Below are 27,306 nucleotides of genomic sequence, written 5' to 3'. Positions count from 1 at the left end.
ATAAAGTAAATCAGAAAATGGGCAAATACTTTTTCACGGCGCTGTATCTAGTACCTTTAGAGTAGAGTAGGTGTAAGGGTATACAGTACCTGTAGAGTAGGTGTAAGGGTATACAGTACCTTTAGAGTAGAGTTGGTGTGGTGGTATACAGTACCTTTAGAGTAGAGTAGGCGTAGTGGTATACAGTACCTTTAGAGTAGTGTAGGTGTAAGGGTATACAGTACCTTTAGAGTAGAGTAGGTCTAAGGGTATACAGTACCTTTAGAGTAGAGTAGGTCTAAGGGTATACAGTACCTTTAGAGTAGAGTAGGTCTAAGGGTATACAGTACCTTTAGAGTAGAGTAGGTGTAAGGGTATACAGTACCTTTAGAGTAGAGTAGGTGTAAGGGTATACAGTACCTTTAGAGTAGAGTAGGTGTAAGGGTATACAGTACCTTTAGAGTAGAGTAGGTGTAAGGGTATACAGTACCTTTAGAGTAGAGTAGGTGTAGTGGTATACAGTACCTTTAGAGTAGAGTAGGTGTAGTGGTATACAGTACCTTTAGAGTAGAGTAGGTGTAAGGGTATACAGTACCTTTAGAGTAGAGTAGGTGTAAGGGTATACAGTACCTTTAGAGTAAGTGTAGGTGTAAGGGTAGTGGTATACAGTACCTTTAGAGTAGAGTAAGTGTAAGGGTAGTGGTATACAGTACCTTTAGAGTAAGTGTAGTGGTATACAGTACCTTTAGAGTAGAGTAAGTGTAAGGGTAGTGGTATACAGTACCTTTAGAGTAAGTGTAGGGGTAAGGGTAGTGGTATACAGTACCTTTAGAGTAGAGTAGGTGTAAGGGTAGTGGTAAGCGAAGTAGCAGACATCGTCCTTGTGGTTGAAGGTCATGCTGAAGGTCATGGTGTAGTAGGACTTCCCCTTCTGACCGCCTGCTGCGATCGAGCTCCTGGAGAAGTGGTTTCTGGGTAAAAGGAGGTTGAGAAGTTCACAAAAGCTTGATATAATAACATACAGAAACACATTCACATGACACCGGTATCTACGGAAGTGACCAACAAGTAACCTATTTCATGGCCCTGTTCAAATACTTAAAACTACAAAATGCACCCTTCCTTCCTCGCTTCCTTGAGGTAAGCACAGACCTAAACTCAGCAAAAAAAGAAACGTCCTCTCACTGTCAACTGCTTATTTCAACTGCAAACTTAACATGTGTAAATATTTGTATAAACATAAGATTCAACAACTGAGACATAAACTGAACAAGTTCCACAGACATGTGATTAACAGAAATGGAATAATGTGTCCCTGAACAAAGGGGGGGTCAAAATCAAAAGTAACAGTCAGTATCTGGTGTGGCCACCAGCTGCATTAAGTACTGCAGTGCATCTCCTCCTCATGGACTGCACCAGATTTGCCAGTTCTTGCTGTGAGATGTTACCCTACTCTTCCACCAAGGCACCTGCAAGTTCCCGGACATTTCTGGGGAGAATGGCCCTAGCCCTCACCCTCCAATCCAACAGGTCCCAGATGTGCTCAATGGGATTGAGATCTGGGCTCTTCGCTGGCCATGGCAGAACACTGACATTCCTGTCTTGCAGGAAATCACGCACAGAACGAGCAGTATGGCTGGTGGCATTGTCATGCTGGAGGGTCATGTCAGGATGAGCCTGCAGGAAGGGTACCACATGAGGGAGGAGGATGTCTTCCCTTTAACGCACAGCATTGAGATTGCCTGCAATGACAACAAGCTCAGTCCGATGATGCTGTGACACACCGCCCCAGACCATGACGGACCTTCCACCTCCAAATCAATCCCGCTCCAGAGTACAGGCCTCGGTGTAACGCTCATTCCTTCGACGATAAACGCGAATCTGACCATCAACCCTGGTGAGAGAAAACCGCAACTCAGTGAAGAGCACTTTTTGCCAGTCCTGTCTGGTCCAGCAACGGTGGGTTTGTGCCCATAGGCAATGTTGTTGCCGGTGATGTCTGGTGAGGACCTGCCTTACAACAGGCCTACAAGCCCTCAGTCCAGCCTCTCTCAGCCTATTGCGGACAGTCTGAGCACTGATGGATGGATTGTGCGTTCCTGGTGTAACTCATGAAGTTGTTGTTGCCATCCTGTACCTGTCCCGCAGGTGTGATGTTTGGATGTACCGATCCTGTGCAGGTGTTGTTACACGTGGTCTGCCACTGCGAGGACAATCAGCTGTCTGTCCTGTCTCCCTGTAGCGCTGTCTTAGGCGTCTCAGTACGGACATTGCAATTTATTGCTCTGGCCACAGCTGCAGTCTTCATGCCTCCTTGCAGCATGACTAAGGCATGTTCCCGCAGATGAGCAGGAACCCTGGGCATCTTTCTTTTGGTGTTTTTCAGAGTCAGAAGAAAGGACTCTTTAGTGTCCTAAGTTTTCATAACTGTGACCTTAATTGCCTACTGTCTGTAAGCTGTTAATGTCTTAACGACCGTTCCACAGGTGCATGTTCATTAATTGTTTATGGTTCATTGAATAAGCATGAGAAACAGTGTTTAAACCCTTCACAATGAAGATCTTTTGAAGTTATTTGGATTTTATGAATGATCTTTGAAAGACAGGGTCGTTTCTTTTTTTGCTGAGTTTATAAGTGATAGGATAAGTTACAATCCTATTACTTTCACCACACTAACCTATTTAGGTCTGGGGTTACTTCAAGGTACAGGTCGGAAGGATGCATTTCTAAAGTATTGGAACGGGGCTCATTTCTCCTGACAGGTGCACTACTTGTCCGGTGGGCTGTGTGATTACTGCCTCTGCTGGCGGGGTGAGGGAGGACAGTCACACCTACTTGTAGTAACAGATGTCCGTTCCGGTGCGAACCCAATGGGGCCTCCCGATAATGGCCTCCTGTACAGAGTACATCAGAACCTGCATACCTGAAGACAGTACCAAGGAGACGTTAATTCCATACACACAGAAAACTGAATTAGCATTTCTATGGAAACACAGAAGCTTTGCCAAACATCATTTGCTAAATAATGCAACAAAAATGACCATGTCATTGAGTCAGTCAGTCACTTACCGTAGTTGAACTGGCTGTTGGACTTTTCACAGTTGATGATGTTGAAGCGATAGAGGGCTCCCACGCGCATGCAGCTCACCTCAAAGTAGAACCACTGGTGGTAGTGGTTACTGTTGATGTCGGAGTTTAGGACCAGGTCGTACTCAAACCTGGAACAGACACAGATCACATCAGCTCAACCTTTAAGCAAACCAAATGGCCCATACATGTGGGCAAAGACAACTGAATACAACAACTACTACTACTATTTTTATTTAACTCTTTACAGTCGTGGGAATTGGCCTATATGGACAGGGCAAAATTAAGAAATATGAGAAGCATATGCATAACCATGGTAGCAATTGAAAGAGAACAGTTTGGAAACAATGGGAAAATAATTAGACCAAAGGTGAGTACACAACAGTTCACCTGAGACAAGACTGAATCCAAACATTACATTGTTGATTTTATGTGCATTTTTACATTTACTGTACTTTACCGCATTTGTTGATAACGAAATCTGAAAATACTCTGGATACATTCAGTAACATGATAAGAATATTTCTGGATAATGTGGGGTAGGTGCAACATGAGACAAAACAAGGGTTTAAGTGAGAGGAGTAACTTGTGTCTCCAAGTGGAAACACACTTCTCCAACGTGTACACAGTTCTGCACTTTTATGACTCAAAGAAGAGTCTTCAACTATACGGTACTATTTATTTATAGCTCTGCTAGATATACCATTGAGGAACTCGAGCAAGCACACTTCTAGTTGTTTTGAACACAACCCTGCATCCCAGCCGTCACACAATTACTGTTGTTGTTGTTGACGCAATCCAAAAAAACTCTAAAAATCTGGGTCAGGTGGGCATGATTTGAAAGCTTGTTCTATAGACCCCTTTCTGTGTTTGCAAACATTGCCACAAGTTGGTGGCAGAACAAGGGGAAGTTCTTATAGAACGCCAGCAAAAAAGCCTCTATTTACATGTTGAATTATAAATTGGATTTTACGGCTTGTATGAATGTCCTGCTTAATATAATGTTTGCGTCATCATCGCAAATCATCTGCATTATACTTAAAAAAACATTTAAAACTTCAACCAGTAAAATGGCTCTTTGGCTAGGTTTTGCTACAGCCTATATCAATGAGGGTTAGCATTCTAGCTAACAACTGCTGCATCTGAAATAGTTATTTTGCAAAGACCACAAACAAATATAATCTAAGCGACTATTCAAGCAAGAATTAAAACATCACTGTAAGCGTATGAGAACCTCAAAAAGTGATTTTGTTTAGAAGTAATAAAAACATACATCTAGGTGATGTTGAATGGGCGCAGCTGGCGATGGTTTTTACTGCCTCCAAGAGTCGCGGGCATCTGTACCTGATGTCAGTGGGTCGTGTACTGGAAAAGGGTCTATTGCCAATATGACTAGCTAAGTTACAAAATACGATATTACAGTTTTAGGCTTTCATAAGGTAATTCAGAGAAACAGATCATCGTAGTGTGAATAGAAAGGAGTCAATGCTTTATTATTTAAATGTTGAAAGTGCGTGTGCGAGGGAAAGAAACAAAATGGTGTAGTTTCAGGCCATGTGGTGGAAAGTGATGCGGGCTGGAGATGGGGGTTTGAGCAGGTGGATCTGGGAAGGGGTGGATAGGGTCATTCTGTTCAGAACAACCCAGTGTATGATGCCATGTTGTCTTGTAACTGTACATCAAATACAGTGATCATAAACACTGACACTGTATAGGACATGAGTTTTATCAGATGGAAATGAGAAGTGCACATTTGGACTCATGGGTGTTTGGCTTGCTTGTACGACATCAAAGCAATATGCATTATAATCCTCAATGTCTTATCTTTCAAAATACATAGTCATCTTAATTTACAGCATTTCCCCTCACTCTGACAACAAAAAATTAGCAAAAGTTGCCCAATTAGCATGAGCGATCGGAGAATCATCTTGTCGCGCTCGGTGCTCAGAATGGCTGTCAGTGAAAACCCACACAGCACTGTGAAGCGCAGAGCCTGGGCTCTGGAAACGCTCCACCCTAGCGTAATGACAGCCACTACGTTCAAACTTATTAGTGACCAAATCTGCCATTCTGAACCCGTATACAGGTATGACTAAACGGTCTACATTAATGAATTTAAAATGTTGTTTTTTTTATCCTAGTTTAAGTAACAATGGGACACAACACTCACTTTCTGACTTGAACTGCTTTCCTCAGGTTGCCAGACTCAAACTGAGAGTTGAACTTCAGAGATTCGCCGCCATCAACCACTGGACAACTGAAAACACACAGGGCCCACACCGTGAGACACACACACACACACACAGTTCCCTGGACGGACGATGGTGCTCACCTCTGTATGTCCAAGTCGTAGACCACTTTATCCAGGATGTCGTTGGGGTGGATCAGCCTCTCAATGTCCTGGAAGATCTTAGTCCTGAAGGGGGGCAAAGGACTGAGTGACATCATCACACAACAGCAGCAGTAAAACAATGGGGGGGAGGGACGGACAGTCATATAGATCCTAGATCAGTGTCTAGGGGTCTCACCTCTGCACGCCGTAGACCCTCTCCAGGATGTGTTCTCGGAAGGTGGGCGCCACGTGGCCAAAGTAGTCTGGGTAGGCCACCTCGGAAAACTGTGGCACAGAGCGTGTGCTCTTCACCATCTCCACGTACAGGTCAGGGTCGTGGAGCGGCAGGAGCAAGGCCGTGTCCGGCACCTGCAGCACTACCCCCTCGCCACTCTCCTCCTCCTCAGCCCACTCCTCTGCTAACATCTCCTCACCCTCTCCCCCCCGTCGGGCAGCCACACCCCCAGCCAGTATTGGGGGCTGGCTATTGTGCTTGTTGACCCGTCCTCCTCCGCCCTGAGGCCCAGTTCCATCCAGGGCCACCCGCTCCAGTCCCTGGACCAGCTCCTGCTCCAGCCCCGCCCCAGGGTGGGTTCGGCTGTGGGTGTGATCACTGCAGCCATCTTGGTCCTTTGTGATGTTGATGGTGTCAAGGTCCAGGGGAGGGACTGGGGCCGGATGGGGGCACTCCCCCTGAAGGGGGGCAGCAGTGGGGGTTTTCGGAGGCAGGGCCTGGGCGGTGGGAAGGATGATTGGGCGTTGAGACTTGGGAGCTGCTGGGGTGGCCGTCACACCTCTCTTTGGGTTGTCAACGTTAAACACCTGCATAGACACAAAGGAGATTGGACTTCAGGCAGCTTTCTGATCACCTGGTCCCCAGGTTAAAAACACACTTCTGTAAGTTTTAAAATGGAATGTTGAAAATGGAAGCTTCGAGGTTAGGGCGTTGGGCCAGGAACCAAAAGGTCACTGGTTCAATTCCCATAGCCTACAAGGTGAAAAATCGGTCACTGCGCCCTTGAGCAAGGCACTTCACCCCAATTGCTTCAGGGGTGCTGGACAATGGGGTCCCTGGCCGTGACCCCACTCCCTGCAGGTGTCTCAGGGGGAGTTGCAAGAAACATTTCCATTACACACTAGTACAAGTGTATACCGGAAATATAAAAATACCCCCCAAAATACTATTATTAAACTAAAGGCACAAAAAGGTGTACTGCATTACCTGGAAATCCTCTGAGAGCTCCAGAAAAAATCTCTCATAGATCTTCAGCTCTTCAAACGGCCTGCTATGGGTCTCTCTGGGTGTCAGTTTGTTGATGTCCGTTTCTATGTCATCATTCTGCAGAGGGGAGAACATGAAACACCTGAAAAAGCAGGATGCCAATAGAAAACCCTCTATTAGATTGTTTTTACTTCAACCTCAGAGACAGAGGTCAGAGAGCAGCTGTGAAAAAGCAGGATGCCAATAGAAAACCCTCTATTAGATTGTTTTTACTTCAACCTCAGAGACAGAGGTCAGAGAGCAGCTGTGAAAAAGCAGGATGCCAATAGAAAACCCTCTATTAGATTGTTTTTACTTCAACCTCAGAGACAGAGGTCAGAGAGCAGCTGTGGTTGTGGTCAGTATATATGTTTGCATATTGTGTCCGTCAGTCTGGTCACTGCAGTGTAACCTTTCCTGTGGTCAATCTGCGGTCAGTCAAACAAGGCGAGGTTTAAATTAAAAGGCTGCGGTCAAGGTCACTGTACCCCAGCGTGATGGTCCTTCTCCTCCACCTCGTTCTCCGTGTCGTTCTCGGCCTCTGCATCCTCATTATTGTCGCTCTTGTCCACCACATCATCAACTGGCAAGCACACACAGGGAGGATTGCATTTCTAATCAGTCAATCCAGGAAGTAAAACAGACATTACAGTTTACTTCCTGAATTGAGCCCAAGGCATAACCTGACTGGTTACAGGGTGTAGCGTTTCCAAAAAACAAAGACAATCTTAAGTCCATTAGTAAGCAAAGGATGAACAATGATCACTGCTTAGTTAAATAAAGGTTAAATAAATTTAAAAAATGCTCAAGATGATATTTATGATTTCTGGAAACTCACCCCTGATTGGTTGGTTGGATTGTGCACTAGAGAAAGGTGACTGTGATAATAAGCAGCCAGGAGTGAGATGAGAGAGTGAGAGAGAGCTGGTGTCTTGATTGGCTTGTTGAGTGAGGTGATGTCAATGAACAACTAAATAGTGTGAAAGTTCTCGAGTTACAGATCCTTGATGTAGGACAGGGTGTATTATACTGTTAGCAGTGTGACAGACTGAGGAGTGTGACTCAGTAGTGGTTAGGCTGCTGCTATTTATTGTGACAAGTCTTACCCCATGGGGGCTTGGTGTAGAACTGGTAAATGGGTCCTCCTGAAAGGGACGTGGGGAGCGTGAGAGTTAACTGTGTGCAATGACCAGTGGGGTGATTTAAGTGGCTCACAAGTATTGTGAGTGTAGAATGTGTGTGTGTGTGTGTGTGTGTGTGTGTGTGTGTGTGGAGCCTCACCCCCCAGTGGCTGGTTGTAGAGCTGAGCGACTGGTCCTCCTGCGGGGACACGAAGCAGCTGGTGGTGAAAGACACTCTTGATGGTGGGCAGAGGGAGGCGGTTCTTGGGGAAGCACTTCCTCATGACGAGGCTGGAGGTGTTGATCAGAGGGTCCAGAGTCCTCACTGGCAGGCACTCCTAACAACAACACATCGCCAACATTAATATTTACCATCATCACCACCATAATCATCCGTGTTGGTGTAATGTAAAAGCTGAGACTCAAGGTGGGGGTGTTGAAGTCAGCATTGGGGATAAAGCTAGGAACATAGAGGGTGGCTGAGACGGCTCAGGTTTTGGTAATGTTGTCACCCTACTCACAGTGGAGGTGTTGTAGAGGATCCTCATCCCGTCAGCGTCGATGAAGGCCTTGCGGCCCAGCTTGATGTTGGTGATGTTCTTCAGGCAGCCCAGGATGCCCTTGCGGATGAGTATGTGGCGGTGGCGCGTATCGTTGCGGTGCCAATCCTGATAGATGTACAGCAGGACGGGAACATGGACCACCGCCCGCTGGGCGTTCGTCTCTGAGGAATGGAGAGGGAGGGAGGAAGGGAGGAATGGAGAGAAGGAGTGAGGATGTGAGTGAGGGAAGGATGTAAGGAGAGAGGGGGAGGGAGGGGGAGAGAAGGGGAGAGGGAGGGAGAGAGAGAGACTGGTTGATAATAGCCACTGACAATAGCACTGTTATTGAAGAACCATGACAGGACATTGTCCTAAACACTGCAGAGCGTGAGAGCGGGGGAAGAGAGAGAGACACTTACTGGATTTGAGCAGGGCCCCCAGTGTGTCCAGGGATACTCTGTTGAGTAAAAGACAGCCAGAGAAAAGTGTCAAAAACAGCAGCACACACACCACTCATCCTCAACACACACACACACACCACTCATCCTCAACACACACACACACACACCACTCATCCTCAACACACACACACACACACCACTCATCCTCAACACACACACACACACACCACTCATCCTCAACACACACACACACACACCACTCATCCTCAACACACACACACACACACCACTCATCCTCAACACACACACACACACACCACTCATCCTCAACACACACACACACACACCACTCATCCTCAACACACACACACACACACCACTCATCCTCAACACACACACACACACACCACTCATCCTCAACACACACACACACACACCACTCATCCTCAACACACACGCACACACACCACTCATCCTCAACACACACACACACACACCACTCATCCTCAACACACACACACACACACCACTCATCCTCAACACACACACACACACACACACCACCACCCACACACACCACACACACCACCACCCACCCCCCCCCCCTCATCCTCAACACACACACACACACACACACACACACACACCACCCCCCCTCATCCTCACACACACACACACACACACACCACCCACCCTCACCCACACACACACACACACACCACTCATCCTCAACACACACACACACACACACCACTCATCCTCAACACACACACACACCACCCCTCATCCTCAACACACACACACACCACTCATCCTCAACACACACACACACCACTCATCCTCAACACACACACACACCACCTCCCACCCCCCCCCTCCCTCAACACACACACACACCACTCATCCTCAACACATACACACACCACTCATCCTCAACACACACACACACACACACACCACTCATCCTCAACACACACACACACACACACACACACCACTCATCCTCAACACACACACACACACACACACCACTCATCCTCAACACACACACACACACACCACTCATCCTCAACACACACACAACTCATCCTCAACACACACACACACACCACTCATCCTCAACACACACACACACACCACTCATCCTCAACACACACACACACACACCACTCATCCTCAACACACACACACACACACCACTCATCCTCAACACACACACACACACCACTCATCCTCAACACACACACACACACACCACTCATCCTCAACACACACACACACACACCACTCATCCTCAACACACACACACACCACTCATCCTCAACACATACACACACCACTCATCCTCTACACACACCACTCATCCTCAACACATACACACACCACTCATCCTCTACACACACCACTTACTTCAGCAGACTGGTGTTCTTTTTGCTGTAGGGTCCAATGATTTTGAACATGAGCTCCAGCACTCCATTCTTCCCCAGGGACACAGCATTCACAGCTGAAGGCAGACAAACCTCAATGCCCTCAACAATACCACCAGAAAGTAGTTGGCTGTAGTTGAAGTCACACTACAATAGGCTGGGTTAGTAACTGTCAGATGTATGGTTCCTATGGCAACAGCAGGTTGGGTTAGTAACTGTCAGATGTATGGTTCCTATGGCAACAGCAGGTTGGGTTAGTAACTGTCAGTCAGATGTATGGTTCCTAAGGAAACATTAGGTTGGGTTAGTAACTGTCAGTCAGATGTATGGTTCCTAAGGCAACATTAGGTTGGGTTAGTAACTGTCAGTCAGATGTATGATTCCTACAGTATGTAAGGTCAGACTCACTGTTGGAGGAGTAGACCCGTAGAACCAGCAGACAGGGCAGCAGCAGCTTGTGGTTCTGCAGGTTTTGTTTGAGCAGGTTCACAGTGACATTCAGAGCTCCGTTCAGACGGGCTTTCACACCAAACTTCCTGTCTGGAGAAAGACAGACGTGAAGGGGTGTATGTGCTAAAACTGGTATGGATTTAGTTTATGTTAGAAGTTTGAATGACAATGTTGGGGCTCCTGGTACAGCGGTAACCTTTTGGTCCAACCTTGGCCAGGACTGAGTGGAGCTGCAGCATGAGCTCCTCACTAGGGGGAGACACTTTACTGGCACTGATGACCAGCTGCAGCAAGATGCCTGTGCCACCCTTGGACACAAACACACCAATCCTGCGACCCCCACCTGGAACAGAGAGAGACACACACACACAAACACTTATTACTACAGCCTCCACAAATTGATCAATCACCATTTAAATTTTCACAAGTCAAATGATCCCCATCAATTTCCACAAAATCAACCTATCAGTTCAGCTGTTATTGAGCAGAGTTCACACAAGCCATGTGAGAAAATCTAGTCTGATCTCAACTGGATTCCATTGGTCTGGCAGTGTGACCGGGGAAAAAAAGACAAACAAAATCCTGTTAACTTTTTTTTGGAAAGATTCTTGATCAGTCTCAGATTTTGTGTGCACAGGTTCCCAATTTCTACAACCTGACAATCTACACAAGTTGAAATGAGTGTACATTTTCTCAGATGGTCTGCGTGAACTCAGCACTGCAGTCAAAACCTACCCAATCAAAGCACTGTTTCCACCCAAGACAATTGGCACTTGTCAAATCAGAGAGCAGGACACTCAAACAGAACACCGTTTGCCCCCATTATCCAATTACAGAGCGGTTACCACTTACCCACGGTTAACAGCTCATTCAGAATGTACAAAATGTTCAGGATAGTTTGCAGATCCTGTGTGTTCTATCAAAAACAGAGAGCATGCTGGGTATTACCAACACACTCAATAACACGTGAGCATGGACAAACACATTCGTACATGCACACAGACAGACACACAGCCATTCATGCACACACCACCAAATCTACGCATACACACAAACCTTCTCACTGGAGGTTTCAGTCTCTACAAATAGGAAGGGCTTTTCCCCAACTCATAAATTCATCTGTCATCAAGTGGTATATAAAGACATAGGGAGATATAACTAGACAGGGAGATTTAAAAGCCATTGGCAAAACCAAGTGTGTGCTATGTAAACTGCATCTCGGAAGGACAATTATTTCCAATACTTTTAGGATACCATGACGTTGATAGTAGGGCTGGGTGATATGGCCAAAATATTATATCATGGTATTTTCAAAGAAATTGGACGGTATGACGGTATTTTTTGTTTTTGAATAATACAAGTTGTACATGTGCTTTATGAGTAGTGAGTAATCCTAGGGTGGCAACACATACATTCTAAGTGAGTCTTTCTCTATTCTGATTGTTTTATACTGTTCAATTCAACTTCAACCAAAACAAATTTCAGCACTTTTATCATTTCTGCATTTCCTGCTCTCAATTGCAGTGATGGAAAAAGTACCCAATTGTCATACTTGAGTAAAAGTAAAGACATGTTAATAGAAAATGACTCAAGTAAAAGTCACCCAGTAAAATACTACTTAAGTAAATATCTAAAAGTATTAAGTTTTAAATAAACTTAAGTATCAAAAGTAAATATAATTGATAAAATGTACTTAAGTATCAAAAGTAAAAGTATAAATCATTTCAAATTCCTTAATTAAGCAAACCAGACGGCACCATGTTCTTGTTTTTTTATTGACAGATAGCCAGGGACACACTCCAATACTAAGACATCATTTACAAACGAAGCATTTGTGTTTAGTGAGTCCTCAAGATCAGAGGCAGTAGATGACCAGGGATGTTCTCTTGACAAGTGCGTGAATTGGATCATTTTCCTGTCCCGCTAAGCATTCAAAATGTAACGAGTACTTTTAGGTGTCAGTGGAAATGGTCCAATTCATGTAAAAAGTACAGTATTTTCTTTAGGAATGTAGTGAAGTAAAAGTTGTAAAAAAAAAAATAAAAATTGTAAAGTACAGATGCCAAAAAAACTGACTTAAGTAAAAAATACATTCAAGTACTACTTAAGTACTTTACACCACTGCTCAATTGAGATAACTTCCACACTGCCACGTAGGGCTGCACTATATGGGTAAATAATCTAGGACTTATTTTTAACCAAATGTTGCAATTGCGATTTGACTTGTGAATTACAGCAAAACTACTGGAATCACGGAAATAGAATGACTATTCTAATTCTATAGTTAGAATATAATAGTGGGCACTTTGAATACAGTGTGTTTGAGACAATTCATTAAAATGCCAGGGAGGAGTTATTGTGACATGGTAGGAACTAAAGTGTTGATAAGTGTTTCCTAGTGGACCCTATAAGCTTTGGCTATATTACATGTTTTCTCTTAGCTACTTCATGTAGCAAACATATTCTTGCTTTGCATATTCCTCTTTGATTTAGAAGATACTGTTGCACAAACAACATGCTGATTTAGGTCTACACCATCACTGGTATTATCAGGCTGTATTAGCTAGCTACGTTTGCTCTTACTCAGTACATTTATTAGCTAGCTATTAGCATTAGCGGCTATCAATTAGCATCTCACAAGATTTAGGGAAACATGCTATGAAAAGACAAACTAGCTGTTTGCTGATGTAAGAAACACAAACTAAGTGTCATTATATAACCCTAGTGGATTTATATTAAGAAGCGAAGTGAAAACAGCATCGTTGCATGTGCTGCATTGACCATGCAGACTGAACGCAAGTGTCTTGTGGTTGAGAAACATCAAATGCACTCCTTGAGTGAAAGGGGGCATGGCTAGGTCTGTGTGGAAAGTGGCAAAGAGAGAAAGAGATGACTCAAGTAGCGAAATAAACTATAAAAATTGACATTACACATGGCGTATCACATTTAACAAACCAAACATTCAAATACCGTTATAGAAGGTAAAGTAAAAACCCATACCGCCCTGCCCTAGTTGATAGTTATTGTTATAAGTGAGTTGTACCCTTTTCACACTACTGAACCAAGCTGTACAGTACTGGCCTGGTTACGCAGCCATCATACTTGCTGGACAAGTGCTAAAAAAGGCAACGTGAAAAGAAAATAGTAACGCCAGCACAATATTCCTTGTTATGAATGTGTTAGTCTCCTTATTCCCTCTCCTTATTATGTTGTGGTATTGTACAGTAGCAGAATATGGAGTTAAATTAGAGACACGTGAGCTCGATTTTTGGCACTAACTTAACTCTATAGTGGAATGTGGCGGGAACTCACCTCCAAAGTCGCCAGGATAACCTCCATGCCACTGGAGCCCTTGGACATGATCTCCCGTGTCTTCTCTGTAACACAAAGAGGGACCTTAGTTTCATTACATTTCCCTCCACTATGTTAGCGTTTACAAATAGGCTACTGTAGTACAAGTAATCATCATCATCATGCTGGCCTTTTTACCATGCAATTTTTTAATCAAGTAGTAGTAGTGTATAAGCAAAGATAAAAAACAACATTCAGTGCCTTCGGTGCCTTATTCAGACCCCTTTACTTTTTTCACATTTTGTTATGTTACAGCCTTATTCTAAAATGTATTAAATAGTTTTTTCCCCCTCATCAATCTACACACAAGACCCCATAATGTCAAAGCAAGAACAGGATTTTAGAAATTTGTGCAAATATATATATATTTTTAATAAACTGAAATAGACCCTTTACTCAGTACTTTGTTGAAGCACGTTAGGCAGCGATTACAGCCTCAAGTTCTTGGGTATAACGCTACAAGCTTGGCACACCTGTATTTGGGGAGTTTCTCCCATTCTTCTCTGCAGATCCTCTCAAGCTTGGTCAGGTCGGATGGGGAGCATTGATGCACAACTATTTTCAGGTCTCTCCAGAGATGTTCGATCAGGTTCAACTCCAGGCTCTGGCTGGTCCACCCAAAGACATTCAGAGACTTGTCCTGAAGCCACTCCTGCATTGTATTGGCTGTGTGTTTAGGGTCATTGTCCTGTTGGAAGGTGAACCTTCGCCCTAGTCTGAGGTCCTCTGTACTTTGCACTGTTCATCTTTCCCTCAATCCTGACTAGTCTCCCAGTCCCGCCGCTGAAAAACATCCCCACAGCATGTTGCTGCCACCACCATGCTTCACCATAGGGATGGTATTGGCCAGGTGATGAGCGGTGCCTGGTTTCCTCCAGACGTGAGGCTTCGCATTCAGGCCAAAGAGTTCAATCTTGGTTTCATCAGACCAGAGAATCTTGTTTGTCATGGTCTGAGAGTAAGTAGGTGCCTTTTTTTTTACGGAATCGTGGCTGATGTCATGGATATTCAGCTAGCAGGATATACACTGCACCGGCTAGATAGAACTGCACACTCTGGTAAGACGGGGGGGGGGGGGGGGGGGATTTGCATATTTGTAAACACCTAGTGCACGAAATCTAAGGAAGTCTCTCGATTTTTCTCGCCTGAAGTAGAGTATCTTATGATAAACTGTAGACCACACTATTTGCCAATTGAGTTTTCATCTATACTTTTCGTGGCTGTTTATTTACCACCACAGACGGATGCTGGCACTAAGACCGTACTCAGTCAGCTGTATAAGGAAATAAGCAAACCGCTCACCCAGAGGCGGCGCTCCTAGTGGCCGGGGAATTTAATGCAGGGAAACTTAAATCAGTTTTACCAAATTTCTGTTAAATGTTAAACCAGAGGGGGAAAAAAATCTAGATCACCTGTACTCCACACACAGAGATGCGTACAAAGCTCTCCCTCACCCTCCATTTGGTAAATCTGACCACAATTCCATCCTCCTGATTACTACTTACAAGCAAAAATTAAAGCAGGAAGCACCAGTGACTCGGTCTATAAAAAAGTGGTCAGATGAAGCAGATGCTAAACTACAGGACTGTTTTGCTATCACAGACTGGAACATGTTCCAGGATTCTTCAGATTGCATTGAGGAGTACACCCCATCAATCAGTGGCTTTATCAATAAGTGCATTGAGGATGCCATCCCCACAGTGACTGTACGTACATACCCCAACCAGAAGCCATGGTTACAGACAACATTCGCACTGAGCTAAAGGGTAGAGCTGCAGCTTTCAAGGTGCGGGACTCTAACCCGGAAGCTTATAAGATATGCTGCTAAACCCTCCGACAAACCATCAAACAGGCAAAGCGCCAATACAGGGATAAGATTGAATCGTACTACACCAGCTCTGGCGCTCGTCTTATGTGGCAGGGCTTGCAAACTATTAGACTACAAAGGGAAGCACAGCCGTGAGCTGCCCAGTGACACGAGCCTACCAGACGAGCTAAATCACTTCTATGCTCGCTTCGAGGAAAGCAACACTGAGGCATGCATGAGAGCATCAGCTGTTCCGGACAACTGTGTGATTACGCTCTCAGTAGCCGACGTGAGTAAGACCTTTAAACAGGTTCAACGTTCACAAGGCCGCGGGGCCAGACGGATTACCAGGACGTGTGCTCCGGGCATGTGTTGACCAACTGGCTGGTGTCTTCACTGACATTTTCAACATGTCCCTGATTGAGTCTTTAATACAAACATGTTTCAATCAGACCACCATAGTCCCTGGGCCCAAGAACACTAAGGCAACCTGCCTAAATGACTACAGACCCGTAGCACTCATGTCCGTAGCCATGAAGTGCTTTGAAATGCTGGTAATGGCTCACATCAACACCATTATCCCAGAAACCCTAGACCCACTCCAATTTGCATACCGCCCAAACAGATCCACAGATGACGCAATCTCTACTGCACTCCACACTGCCCTTTCCCACCTGCACAAAAGGAACACCTACGTGAGAATGCTATTCATTGACTACAGCTCAGCGTTCAACACCATAGTACCCTCAAAGCTCATCACTAAGCTAAGGATCCTGGGACTAAATACCTCCCTCTGCAACTGGATTCTGGACTTCCTGGCGGGCCGCCCCCAGGTGATGAGGGTAGGTAGCAACACATCTGCCACACTGATCCTCAACACTGGAGCCCCTCAGGGGTGCGTGCTCAGTCCCCACACGACTAAATGGCCAGGCACGACTCCAACACCATCATTAAGTTTGTTGTGTCGTCTGCAGTGGTAGGCCTGATCACCAACAACGACGAGACAGCCTATAGGGAGGTGGTCAGAGACCTGGCGGTGCCAGAATAACAACCTATCCCTCAACGTAACCATGACTAAGGAGATGATTGTGGACTACAGGAAAACGAGGACCGAGCACGCCCCCATTCTCATCGACGGGGCTGTAGTGGAGCAGGTTGAGAGCTTCAAGTTCCTTGGTGTCCACATCACCAACAAACTAGAATGGTCCAAACGCACCAAGACAGTCGTAAAGAGGGTACGACAAAGCCTATTCCCCCTCGGGAAACTAAAAAGATTTGGCATCGGTCCTCAGATCCTCAAAAGGTTCTACAGTGCGTACAGCCCAGTACATCACTGGGGCTAAGCTGCCTACTATTCAGGACCTCTACACCAGGCGGTGTCAGAGGAAAGCCCTAAACATTGTCAAAGACCCCACCCACCCCAGTAATAGACTGTTCTTTCTACTACCGCATGGCAAGCGGTACCGGAGCGCCAAGTCTATTACCAAAAGGCTTCTCAACAGCTTTTACCCGCAAGCCATAAGACTCCTGAACAGGTAATCAAATGTCTACCTGGACTATTTGCATTGTGTGTGTGTCCCCCCCAACCCCTCTTTACACTGCTGCTAATCTCTGTTTATCATATATGCATAGTCACTAACTATACATTCATGTACATACTACATAAATTAGTCCGACTAACCGGTGCCCCAACACATTGGTTACCCAGACTATCTGCATTGTGTCCCGCCACCCACCAATCCCTCTTTTACGCTACTGCTACTCTCTGTTTATCATATATGCATAGTCACTTTAACCATTACCTGCATGTACATACTATCTCAATTAGCCCGACCAACCGGTGCCTGTACATAGCCTCGCTACTGTATATAGCCTCGCTACTGTTATTATTCACTGTCTTTTTACTGTTGTTTTTTATTTCCTTACGTATCTATTGTTCACCTAATACCTATTTTTTACTTGCACTGTTGGTTAGTAAGCATTTCATTGTAAGGTTGTTGTATTCGGCGCATGTGACAAATAAACTTTGATTTGGGCAAACTCCAAGCGGGCTGTCATGTGCCTTTTACTGAGGAGTGGCTTCCGTCTGGCCACTCTATCATAAAGGCCTGATTGGTGGAGTGCTGCATGGTGGAGTGCTGCAGGGATGGTTGTCCTTCTAGAAGGTTCTCCCATCTCCACAGAGGAGCTCTGTCAGAGTGACCATTGGGTTCTTGGTCACCTCCCTGACGAAGGCCCATCTCCCCCGATTGCTCAGTTTGGGGAAGCGGCCAGCTCTAGGAAGAGTCTTGGTGGTTCCAAACTTCTTACATTTAAGAATGATGGCAGGACACTGTGTGCTTGGGGACCTTCAATGCTGCAGACATTTTTTGGTACCCTTCCCCAGTTCTGTGCCTCGTCCACAGGTGGACTCAAATCAAGTTGTAGAAACATTTCAAGGATGATCAATGGAAACAGGATGCACCGATGCTCAATTTCGAGTCTCAATAGCAAAGGGTCTGAATACTTATGTAAACAAGGTATCTTTAAAAAAAATGTAAACCTGTTTTCGCTTTGTCATTATGGGGTATTGTGTGTAGATTGATGAGGAAAAATATGAATTTAATCTATTTTAGAATAAGGCTGTAACGTAACAAAATAAGCAACATTTTCCTCCCCAATGATGGGTTGAAGTCAAACCTATGCCTCTGCCTGCCATAGATTCTCTCTGAAACACTAACCCCACGGATGGACAAGAAACTCCAGCAACCTTTCCGTGACGGCTCCTCAACAATTTGTAAAAATACTAGCGGGGTCGGTCACTCACTCACACTCTCACTCTCACTCTCACACTCACACTCTCACTCACCTCACACTCCACCACTCACACTCACTCACACTCACACACAAAAAAAAACCAACGGAGCACAAACTCAAAACACTAACTAAAACTAATTTGTGTGCCCCAATGTATACCCTCCGGTGTAGAAACCAACAGAAAGTCCAGGAACGCAAACAAAATAAGGCCTATAAAACTCAGTCAACAGCACCCAGGGCAGCTCATATCCCATCAAATAGAGTCACACCACCCGGACCAATAAATGGTTGATGGAGCGGACCTTATGAACACCAGGATGAATGGGAATATGGAGATGAAAAGTGTGAAACAGCCCCTCTGATTTATAGGCTCATAAATAAAGCACACGTCACAAATCAGGTTTCAGCACTGGGGCAGCCAACGAGCTCAAACATGTGCATACACAGACCAGAAGTGCACCCACACAGACGCCCTGGTGCATAATTCAACTTCACAAGACCCGGTCCAGTCTCTCATCTTTGCCCCAGCGCACACACACACTTCAACAGTCAGTGGCTATGCGAACAAATGACCTCTAAAAACATTTCTGTCATACTAGACTTTTTAAAGCTCTTCGAAAACAAAAACAACAGCTCACAGCTGATCCTGAAAACCAAAACAAAATAAGAATGCAAATACCTTAATGGTTCAAATCAAATGTTACTATTGATGTGATGACTGACGTTCCAATGGCTTTACTGTAACAGTCTTGTAATAGGATAGTAATGAACTCTATTATGGGCACTACCTATCCAGTATTATGGTATTCATGTTGTGTTATCTACACAAGAAATAACCAATACAAGGGTTTTATTGGTTATTGAAGTAATCTACAGGATAATAGAATACAGTGGGGTTTACACTGAATTATTGGCTGGCAAGGTGAACCGTAAACACTTCAGAAATCGGTTCAACTTTTCACAACTTTATTTTATTAACAGAGTAGTGATTTTATTTTGTGCAAATACAAGATTTGCATATTCTATAGAAACCTTCGTCCCATTGAACAGTAGCCTAGCTGCACAAATTGCTCAAAGCAGTAGCTACAGTAGCTGTGGTAGATCTAATGGTGTTCTGCACTACAGGGGGCTGCAGAACGGTAGTACTTTTCTTCCTCGTCCCCCAGTCTCAGTCCCATTTCTTACCTGGGGAGGTGGATCGCTCTGCGGGCTCCTCCAAGCGGCTAGATCTCTCGGTGTATCTATATTCCATCTTCTCCAGAGGTAGGATCCTCCCAAACAGCCAGGAGTACACTGACGCTAACCGCCCCCAAGCCCAACCACCAGACCAGGATAGAATACAGCTCTTAGCACCTCCTCCTGCACGTGCACTCAAAAAGTTTAGACCTAGAAGGCTACTACACTACCCAGAATCCACTCTACCTACTCAGCATTCAAGCTCAGACCGACAGACAGGCAGACCAGACTGCGTTCCAGCCATGCAGACAGCGAGCACAATACCCAGGCATGGATAGATAGGAGGCAGTTGTCCTTTTATCTCGCTCCCCCCCCCCCCGATGGATACAGTTCCATATCACAATATTATTTTGGACGATATTACGTCGATACTTTGACTGCAAATGTATTTCGTTTTTGCTAGGTAGCGTTAATCGGCTGTACCTGTGCAAAAACACTTATTTTTCATCCTATAGCTTGTTCTCCATCTTTTTAAAATAGCAAGCCAACATGTTTTCAGCACTTATTTCCCTGACTGATTATGGAAATAAGTGACGCGTCTCTCGGCAGCAGACATATAGAGAGAAATATCTTTGGAACATCAAATTGCAATAAAATTAACAGTATCAAATCGCCAGTGTTTCCACTGCAGTCATTTATCTTTGGTGCTGCGCCACGGCACAATTGTTGCCACCACGCCTATAAAATATGTAACATGAACAAATGTTTCTGCTTGAACAGTCCACATTGACTTTGTCAGCAAACAAAACGAGTCACGAATAGAAAAATCTGATTACCCCATAGTAGACTAGTTTAAATCTACAGTATTTACTTAGAACACACAACAACAAGCCGACCTATGCAAGATAAATATTCCTCGAGGCACATTCAAGTTATGAGTGCCATAGGGAGGGAAACGTGCAGTCAATGCACAACAATTCTTGCAATCACGGGGAAACTGCCGTTTTAAAACAGCCTTTGTTAAAAAGAGGGGGATCCCAGCTTTCCATTCCTACTTTATTTATTTCTCAACTCCTAAATATGCTCCAACTGTACTATTTTAAACCCAGTTTTTATCAGCAGCATGGTAAGCATGTTACTGAGCAGCAATTTTCTGTGAGTGCATAGGGGAGAGGGGCTAAATGTAACATGGGTCAATTGTAGTATATCTTCGGTTAAAAATGCCACCCTACTTCAAAATGACTGTTTTGGAGTGACTTAAATTGTGATGAGACAGATTACATTTTTAGTTCAGCAAGAGTAGTGGCAACAATGGAAAGTGTTGGGGGAAGAAACGGTGACATGAAGAGGTTTCTGTGAGAAGTACAGGCAGGGAGCATATTACCCCGGGTTGCGAGTTACCCCTAGTTAGTCTAACAGGTAGGCCAACAATATAGACTGTGTTTATGCAAGTTTTTTGGGACATAAAATGAATCAATAGGATGCTAACTAGTCAAAAGATCACATTTGGAGTAGAATGTCCTTTTAAAAAGTCCCCAGAACTGTCCTTCAGTACTTCTGTATAAAAATTCAGACCCCCCCCCCCGCAAAAAAAACATTGAGAGGAAACTGGAGGATTCTTTTTTTACTTAAATAATTGTCCCATTGTTATTTGTTAGTAATTTTTACTCATACAAACTTCTCGTGTGACTTTGTCATACATCTGAGCGTACAGATTTATGAGCCATTTGGGTGCGACCACAGTATGTGACCTCCTGTGTCTACAATCGGCAGGAATTTAGCTATGTGGGAATTGTACGGAGGAACAGAGAATGGTGGCGATATCAGCTATCTTGATCTGCACAGATGAGCCAAATTATTTCTTACAACTCTGTTCCCCGGCCCTGTTTCTGCACGTCTGCTAACTGTCACATAGATAAGAGGATGTACTTTCTATAAAAGGAGAGAGCCAACTTTATTCGTTGGGCTTTCAACTCTGAACTATTTGATGTGATTGTTGATTGCTCCATTTTTGCAAATCTTATAAAGTTGCTTGAAGAATCTACAGTCTCTCTTTAGAATTTCCACGACAAAACAATCTAATCGCAATACATATAGAACTGTGAGAAAAGCAATACATATCGGCACCAAATTATCATGATTATATCATATACCGAGGTCCCAGACAATTCTATGCCCTAATGATGACTGTGTGAAACAGGTCTGGATGTCTCCCAAGTGGGGCTGACCGTGTCAGGGTGTGGCTGGAGGCCGAGCTGTAGCCTGCCGTGCGTGCAGGAGTCAGGACCACAGAGATTTATCACTGCAAGAGAGACGTCCCACCAAGAGAGACACGCTCACATTTCAACACGTACCGCTGCTCTGATTTCAGCTAGAAACTATAGCTGTGAGACAGCATTCCCTCTCTAGAATACTATATTTCCATAATAGACACATACAGTATCATGTTTTTTCGATTGAAAACCTATTTGAGCAACAATAACCAAATAGATAATGTAATGGCCTTGAATTAATCCAAAAGTGCTGAAGTGTGACTTCTACTGGCTACATCAGACATTGGAAAGTCTGTGCTGCCCATGTTCAAAGAAACAGATCTAAAACAAAAGGTGTAATGGCTGAAAGCCAAGTTTTGCTAAGTGGCTATGAGCTTAGAATGAAGAACTTGATCCAGCCAAGTGACCTCTACATCAGTGGAGGCTGCTGAGGGGAGGACAGCTCAGAATAATGGCTTGAACGGTGTGAATAGAATGGCATCCAACACATGGAAATCATGTGTGATGCATTTCATTCCATTCCACTCCAGCTGTTATACATGAGCCCGTCCTCCCCATTAAGGTGCCACCAACCTCCTGTGCTCTACATCTAACTCAACTTGGCACGACAAACCAATCCATGTGTCAATGCTGATCTTAAAATGACCTTCAATCAATGTTGACGTCCAGTTCTCTCGTTTCCATTTTCAAAGTCTCAACTTTGCTCTAGCGCCACAAACCTCGCACCACCGGTCCACCCCTGACCCTTGTCATCGCAACAGATGTCTATATATGGACGTGAGTGTCCACAACAGAGCTGTGTCATGCGAGTCTCTGACATTTATATTTCTAGCTATGCCATTTATCTCTATAGCAAAAGGCCAATGTGTTTTTTGTCCAAACAGTATCACATTGCTGACTAATGAACGAAGTGACGGGATCTCACTTTCTCCATCAGCTGCTGACCCAGCAGTCTTCACTCGGAATGATGTGATACACCAGATTAGTTGTAAGGCTTTTCTTTTTTCTGAAGCAGTCGCCCTGTACAGCATAACGACATGCAAATGTTTGTTATTCACTCAAACCAGGACCTGTGTGTGTGTGCGCACACACTCGATGGCCTTCCTCAGTGCAGTATGTCTGGGAAGATTCGCTGAGGGGTGCTGGCTGGGTAATTATAAACTGAGTGAAACAGCTTTTCCTCAAATGTCAGATTCTCTGTGACGTAAGAGCCAGCAGGGGGGTGGGAAGGGCGTTGGTGAGGGAGCAAGGCAGTCCAAGAGGGGTGGAGGGGGTCAGGTATCACTCCCAATGGGGCAGAGAGCTGAGCATTCACTGGGTGGGGGGGTCCAGTTACAGAGCTAACTGTCCCTCTGCTAAAATGTTTCCACCACTAAAGACATGCAACATGCCATCCTAGGACAACCACCCAAATATCTACCCACTAACATCCCAACACCCCTTTCACCCTTGTAAATCTCCCCTGACCAACTGAAACACAGACCCTTTGATGTCACCAAACATCTACTTAGCCGCCCAAATACCTTTTGACCTATTCACATATCCTATAGGCTGTCACGTGACCACCGTCCTCATCTACCCAGAGATGCTAAAGACAGGCTACAGGACAGGACAGTAAGTGTGGTCAGCTCTACATCAACTTTACTGACTTCCAGAAGGCTTTTGACAGCATCCACCACAAAAGCCTGTGGAAGAGCTTAAGTTATAGCAATCCTACCCATATTGTGAACATCATGAAACAGTTCTACAGAAAATTGTTCACGCACACAAACACAAGCTTTGCTGTAAAGTCCGGAGGTCGTCAGGGATGTGTGATGTCAGCACTACTCTTCAACCTTGAAATAGACTGGGTCATGCGGCAAATAACATCATTAAATAAAAAAATAAAAAAACAAGATCAGGTAAGAGGAATTACGATGGACATTGTATTCAAGTACAGAAGACCTTGACTTTGCCGATGACCAGGATGTTTTATCACACACACGCCACAAAACTCACCAACAACTACCCTACAACAAAAAGAACTGAGATGCAAGTCAGACTGGTTATTAACTGCAAGACAATGGTCATGCCCATCAACACAGCAACAACAAAAAGAAAGAAAAATGACCTGGAGTTACTTGACAAAGTTTTACATACCTAGGGAGCACCATCTGCCATGACGGTGTACCAGCACTAGGATCAACAAAGAACAAACGACTAGTGATGACGATATATCGCATTGACAATATCGCAATATCCTTTTTGCGCTAGTTGGCTGTACCTACACCAAAACAGTATTTTTCCTTCCTAGCTTGTTCTCAATCTTCTTTTAAATAGGGAGCAAATTTGTTTTCAGCACTTTTATTTCCATGACTGCTCAAAACTTTCTCAAGGCTCTCTGTCTTGTCCTTCTGCAGCCAACATATGGTGAGCAACATGTTTGGAACATCGAATCGCAATAAAATCACATTATCAAATCGCAATACATATCGTATCGGCACCTAAGTATCGTGATAATATTGTATTGTCAGGTCGCTGGCAATTCCCAGCCCAACAAACAACCTTCACAATGTTCAAACTAATTTTAAGATCAAAACAACACAAAACTCAATATCTACCAGAGCGGTTTACTAACAACAGTTCTAGGAGCAGGCCTATAAGGTTATTCTAAGTGCTGAAATGACTAAATATATATACCTTGTCTCCGAAGAATCATGAACGGCATATGGACTCCAGAAGGAAGGCCCAAGACAACATGGCGGATAACCATAGAGAATGAGCTACAACAACATCAGCACTAGAGTTGAGGTACAGAGGAGAAGATGGTCAAGACAACCTTTGTTGATGCTATATGCGCCAGCTGGAATAACAGGGGTGAGTGAGTGAACGTCATGTGTGCATAATACTGTAAGTAATGAGAGTAATACTGTAATGGGTTTGAGCTGAAGGGAGGTGCAGCCATGAGAAGAATACAAATAATGTTGAAGTGTTGTTATGAGCCGTTGTTGGGGCTTGGCGACACAGGTGAGGTAGAGATTTGGTGCAGGTGTAATGCAGCCACAAAGGTGCAGATGTAGGATCTTAATTTCAGCCAGTTTGCTACAGCAGGGAAATAATCCTGCAGCAACAGAAAATGTGAATTATTATTTGGATTATAATTAAATGAACATTTTTGTAGGGGTTGATACATTTTTCATTTGGGAAAATCAAGTCTGAAGCCTCAAATACATTACAACTTTAAAATGTCCTGCATTGCAGGAAAGTTATACTACAACAGGGTGATCAAATTAAGATCCTACATCTGTAGCACAAGTGCCTCAACTTGACTTGTTTGAGTGGTTCCACAAAGACATGCGATACAGGTATGATCAGACATGTCTGTGATACAAATATAATAGGGTGCAGCTATTATCAGGCTGTATTGCCAGCAATCATTCAGTGTGAGCTAGAGATGCTGTCAAATTCCACCAGAGTAGACTGGCAAAATGTGTGCAGCTTAATTATACTTTTTTTGAACAAGCGTTTATTAGAGGCCAGCGTATATTTGCTCAAATGTGAAATTATACCCAGCTATTACAAGAAACAGGCACTTGTTGGAGACTCAGCGTTTAATGGAAGTTTTACAGTTTGCTGACTCTAATATAGGATATTATTTTCCAATTGGCCTTTATGGCATGGTTTCAGCAACTATATGGTCAATGAGTAACAGGCTAGCTTGGTCAGCTAGGCTCAGTGAGTGTGAAAGGGGTAGTATACAGTAGGCTAAAACTCTTCTCACCTTGAGTCTGTATGAGGTGAAGGATCTTGGCAGTGATCTGCCTGGCGGTCTCAGGGTCCACCAGCATGGACTCCCTGTTCATCTTCTCCAGCTGGCCAAACAACATCAGCACCCTGGAGTTACTGGGAACACTGGGAGAGAGAGAGAGGTTTAATACTTGACACATAGCCAGACATGATCAGCCCATGCTCTCATAAAGCAAATATTTTCCGTAGTACACCCTAATGAACATGACCCTGCTCTATGGTTATATTAAGCTCATAAGGGGCAGTGAGGTCAAAGGTCACTTTGGAATGACAACAGCCATGGGAGAGAGAATCAAAATGTAGAAATAGACCCAATGTCTCTCATATGACCTTATAAAGACCGATGTAGAGATTCACACAGACAGAGAAAAAAGAGAGAACCTCACAGACCAAAATACAGTGAGAGGGAGATGGAGTGAGATACTGCCCAAACAAATCTACCAAAGCAAAAATACACATGTGCATACATATACCTTGATGCATTACTAACACACTCACAGACACATTAGTTAGGCTAAAGAGAACAAACATTCACACTCCAGAGTCAAACATTCTACCAAGGCCTTACAAGAGGGTAAACATTATGGCTGTTTTCAGAGTTCATAGCTTATCAAAATGTAGCCTAGAAATTGTGCTTTGCCATTGAAATGTTAGGCCTTCTTACTATAGGGAAAAAAGCTAATGATTACAGGTGGAGAAGCAAAAATAGGCTAGCTTCTGCCTCAGTGTCTGGTGACGCAAGACTAAGGCTATAGTGACAATAGGCTAGTTATTACAAGGCCCCAAAAAGTGATTGACCCCAAACAGTAATGTTTGACAGAGGAACCCAACACAATAGCTAGGGTCAAGATGGCATCATGACAGGCCCTAGCAGGTTTTTATGATCTGTGGTGTTGCTGTCCTAAGACTGACCTTACAGTGTCACAAGACATAGAGCAAACAAGAATGTAGCATATGAGGGCAAGGTGCAATGTGTGAGAGAGACTAAGAGAATCTGGCAGAAACAGTTGTGTTCACACACATACGTATCTCTCACACACACACACACACACACACACACACACACACACACACACACACACACACACACACACACACACACACACACACACACACGAAAGAACCTGGCGCACGTGTTCAAGACAGTGGTTACTCACCCTTTCTCAGTGGTCATTTTGTGCTTATTCATTTTTTCCTCACACGTCAACATTTCACATCAACTGCAAGTAAAGAAACGCAAGGATCAGCAATGCAACTCAGGTGTCATTCCCAGTTTCAGACTTGTGTGTTCACCCCTGGAAATCAGCCTATCCTTTCTATTCTCTCTCGCTGTGCTGTGGCAAGATGAGATCAGCAACATAGAGAGATGACCATGAATGAACAACCCATACCGGTATATGCAATGTAACAAAATAGGGCCAGTTTTGCTCTATCCAGCTCAACTTGTTTAACCAAAACAAAGGGTGTCCAGTAGAGTTAAATGGCTCCAGTGTCAGGCAACAAAACAGCCCTGACTA

The 27,306-nt window shown here is 44.3% G+C and overlaps 1 protein-coding gene across 5 annotated transcripts in view; it reads right to left on the bottom strand.

Moving 5' to 3' along the window:
* agtpbp1 (ATP/GTP binding carboxypeptidase 1) overlaps nucleotides 1-27,306 on the bottom strand; it is a 41,822-nt gene that overhangs the window by 13,640 nt on the left and 876 nt on the right. For 2 of the 5 annotated variants that reach the window (XM_014172170.3, XM_014172163.3), the window contains exons 2-20: nucleotides 26,947-27,009; nucleotides 25,764-25,894; nucleotides 13,913-13,977; nucleotides 11,453-11,516; nucleotides 10,797-10,943; nucleotides 10,559-10,690; nucleotides 10,134-10,227; nucleotides 8,742-8,779; nucleotides 8,302-8,504; nucleotides 7,941-8,118; nucleotides 7,766-7,804; nucleotides 7,148-7,242; nucleotides 6,621-6,737; nucleotides 5,595-6,220; nucleotides 5,399-5,482; nucleotides 5,237-5,323; nucleotides 3,049-3,197; nucleotides 2,815-2,902; nucleotides 806-950 (exon numbers count right to left, since the gene is read on the bottom strand). In XM_014172170.3, the coding sequence (XP_014027645.1) occupies nucleotides 806-950; nucleotides 2,815-2,902; nucleotides 3,049-3,197; nucleotides 5,237-5,323; nucleotides 5,399-5,482; nucleotides 5,595-6,220; nucleotides 6,621-6,737; nucleotides 7,148-7,242; nucleotides 7,766-7,804; nucleotides 7,941-8,118; nucleotides 8,302-8,504; nucleotides 8,742-8,779; nucleotides 10,134-10,227; nucleotides 10,559-10,690; nucleotides 10,797-10,943; nucleotides 11,453-11,516; nucleotides 13,913-13,977; nucleotides 25,764-25,894; nucleotides 26,947-26,999 (2,535 nt within the window). In that variant the 5' untranslated portion in view covers nucleotides 27,000-27,009. Of the gene's footprint in view, nucleotides 1-805; nucleotides 951-2,814; nucleotides 2,903-3,048; nucleotides 3,198-5,236; nucleotides 5,324-5,398; nucleotides 5,483-5,594; nucleotides 6,221-6,620; nucleotides 6,738-7,147; nucleotides 7,243-7,765; nucleotides 7,805-7,940; nucleotides 8,119-8,301; nucleotides 8,505-8,741; nucleotides 8,780-10,133; nucleotides 10,228-10,558; nucleotides 10,691-10,796; nucleotides 10,944-11,452; nucleotides 11,517-13,912; nucleotides 13,978-19,739; nucleotides 19,873-25,763; nucleotides 25,895-26,946; nucleotides 27,010-27,306 lie in introns of those variants that run through there. The other 3 variants (XM_014172168.3, XM_014172167.3, XM_014172169.3) reach the window with 3 other exon arrangements.

Source organism: Salmo salar, chromosome 24, assembly GCF_965601325.2.
Source record: "Salmo salar chromosome 24, fSalSal1, whole genome shotgun sequence".
NCBI classification, from domain to species: domain Eukaryota; kingdom Metazoa; phylum Chordata; class Actinopteri; order Salmoniformes; family Salmonidae; genus Salmo; species Salmo salar.
This window is presented reverse-complemented; position numbering and strand designations above follow the sequence as displayed.